Here is a 1,577-nt window from a genome sequence, read left to right as displayed (position 1 = left end):
TGTCAAAACTCTTAAAAAAAGTATAATCCACAACGTTTTTTAGCATATAACGTTACGTTATTGATGGAGTACAATACGAGATGGGAGAAGGCAGAAAATACAAAAAGGTAATTGAAAACATTCATATACAGAGTGAAAATACTACAACATAGTCTCCCAACAGTTGGATGACTTAGATGATCGATGATCAGACACGAGCACTAGAAGTGGGAACACCAGCACCCTTGTGCATAGGGTCTCCAGTAGTAGCACCTCCGACGCCGTAGTCGGAGTCACGGTAGCCAGGGCCATATCTGGTACTATACAAGCCAGCATGGATAAGCAACAAGTAAAGCAATTGTGTAAACGTGAGAATGATTATGAACGCCTCCACAATCCTCAACCTCCACCCTCTATGTCCTCCTATATTTATCTGCTTGCATGCCAAGCTGCATAAACATATTAAGTCACCAAATTAAATTTAGAAAATATTTTCAAGATATATCACTAATTGATGGAGAGAATGAAATGACGTTTCTACCCAAAGGCGAGAGCCGTGACGGCCCAGGCAACAACTGAAGTGGCTCCGGCAGCTGCCAAGCTGTCATTCCTCCATGTTCTAATGTGATTGCCGCCTAAGAATTTGGAAACTATTCCAAGAACCGCCGCTAGCATGGAGAACGTCAAGAAGAACATGGTTGCACCATTTCCTCCAAAACCTATTATTCAAATTATTTTTAAATGAATAATCAATTTGGATTAAATAAATCAAATACACAAATATTTAAGTGTTGATACTTACTGGGGTGATTAGTTTGGCCATTGATGAACTTGTTGAGGCACCAGCTAGCAAAACCAAGGACAATGAAATACATGACCAAGTTCAGAAATAGCAGAGGAGCTGCCACATTCCTTCCAACCGTTGCCATAATCTCTCTTTCTCTTTTTCTTCACAATAATGCCTTGTATATTTTCTACACTGTTCGGTGAGTGAGAATACTTACTTCCCTAGTGCTGCTATAACGAAGTATTATATAGAAACAATCATCGGTGTGTTGAGGACACGTGTAGTAAAATAAAGCCATACACGTGTTCTCCTTTGCTGACAGGTGGTGGGACACTTGTCAAATTCTGTCACTACGTTATCTACAATTCTCCATCACAATGATCTCGAACTTTATAATATATATCAAACGGTGCAAAAATTAATATTCATAAATAATTCTACAACTTTCAAAAGATCATTGATTACTTGTCCTGTAGGGTGTTAAAATACCAATGATGAATTAAAATCTATGTAGTTTAATTTTATATGCATGTTGTGATTATTCAATTGTTGTATGTAACGAATTAATTCATCTTATAATAACAAGTAATAAAATTAAAATAGTACGTAAAGAGTACGCAATAACGCAAAGATAAGAAATGTTTTGTTATGTATCTTTTTATTGATTAAAATTTATGAAGATAAAATTAAATATATAGAGTATTTATTTATAAAAAATAAAAAATAAAATAAAAATAAGATAAAAAATAAAAACTAAACTTATAATTAAATTTATGTATTTTGTTAAATTGAATTTATGAGTTGTGAGATT

General features: G+C 34.3%; 1 protein-coding gene across 1 annotated transcript; it reads right to left on the bottom strand.

The window, feature by feature from the left end:
- Positions 1-992, bottom strand: LOC107616658 (AWPM-19-like family protein). The gene is made up of 3 exons (XM_016318614.3): positions 782-992; positions 521-698; positions 1-428 (listed from the first exon to the last, which is right to left on the bottom strand). Exons 1-3 carry the CDS (start codon positions 906-908, stop codon positions 188-190), a joined length of 546 nt encoding a protein of 181 aa, XP_016174100.1. The 5' UTR covers positions 909-992; the 3' UTR covers positions 1-187.
- Between the last annotated feature and the right edge of the window lie 585 nt (positions 993-1,577).

Source organism: Arachis ipaensis, chromosome B9, assembly GCF_059453495.1.
Source record: "Arachis ipaensis isolate K30076 ecotype BB chromosome B9, ASM5945349v1, whole genome shotgun sequence".
NCBI classification, from domain to species: domain Eukaryota; kingdom Viridiplantae; phylum Streptophyta; class Magnoliopsida; order Fabales; family Fabaceae; genus Arachis; species Arachis ipaensis.
Note: the sequence above shows the minus strand (reverse complement) of the source record. Positions and strands in the feature narration are given on the sequence as shown.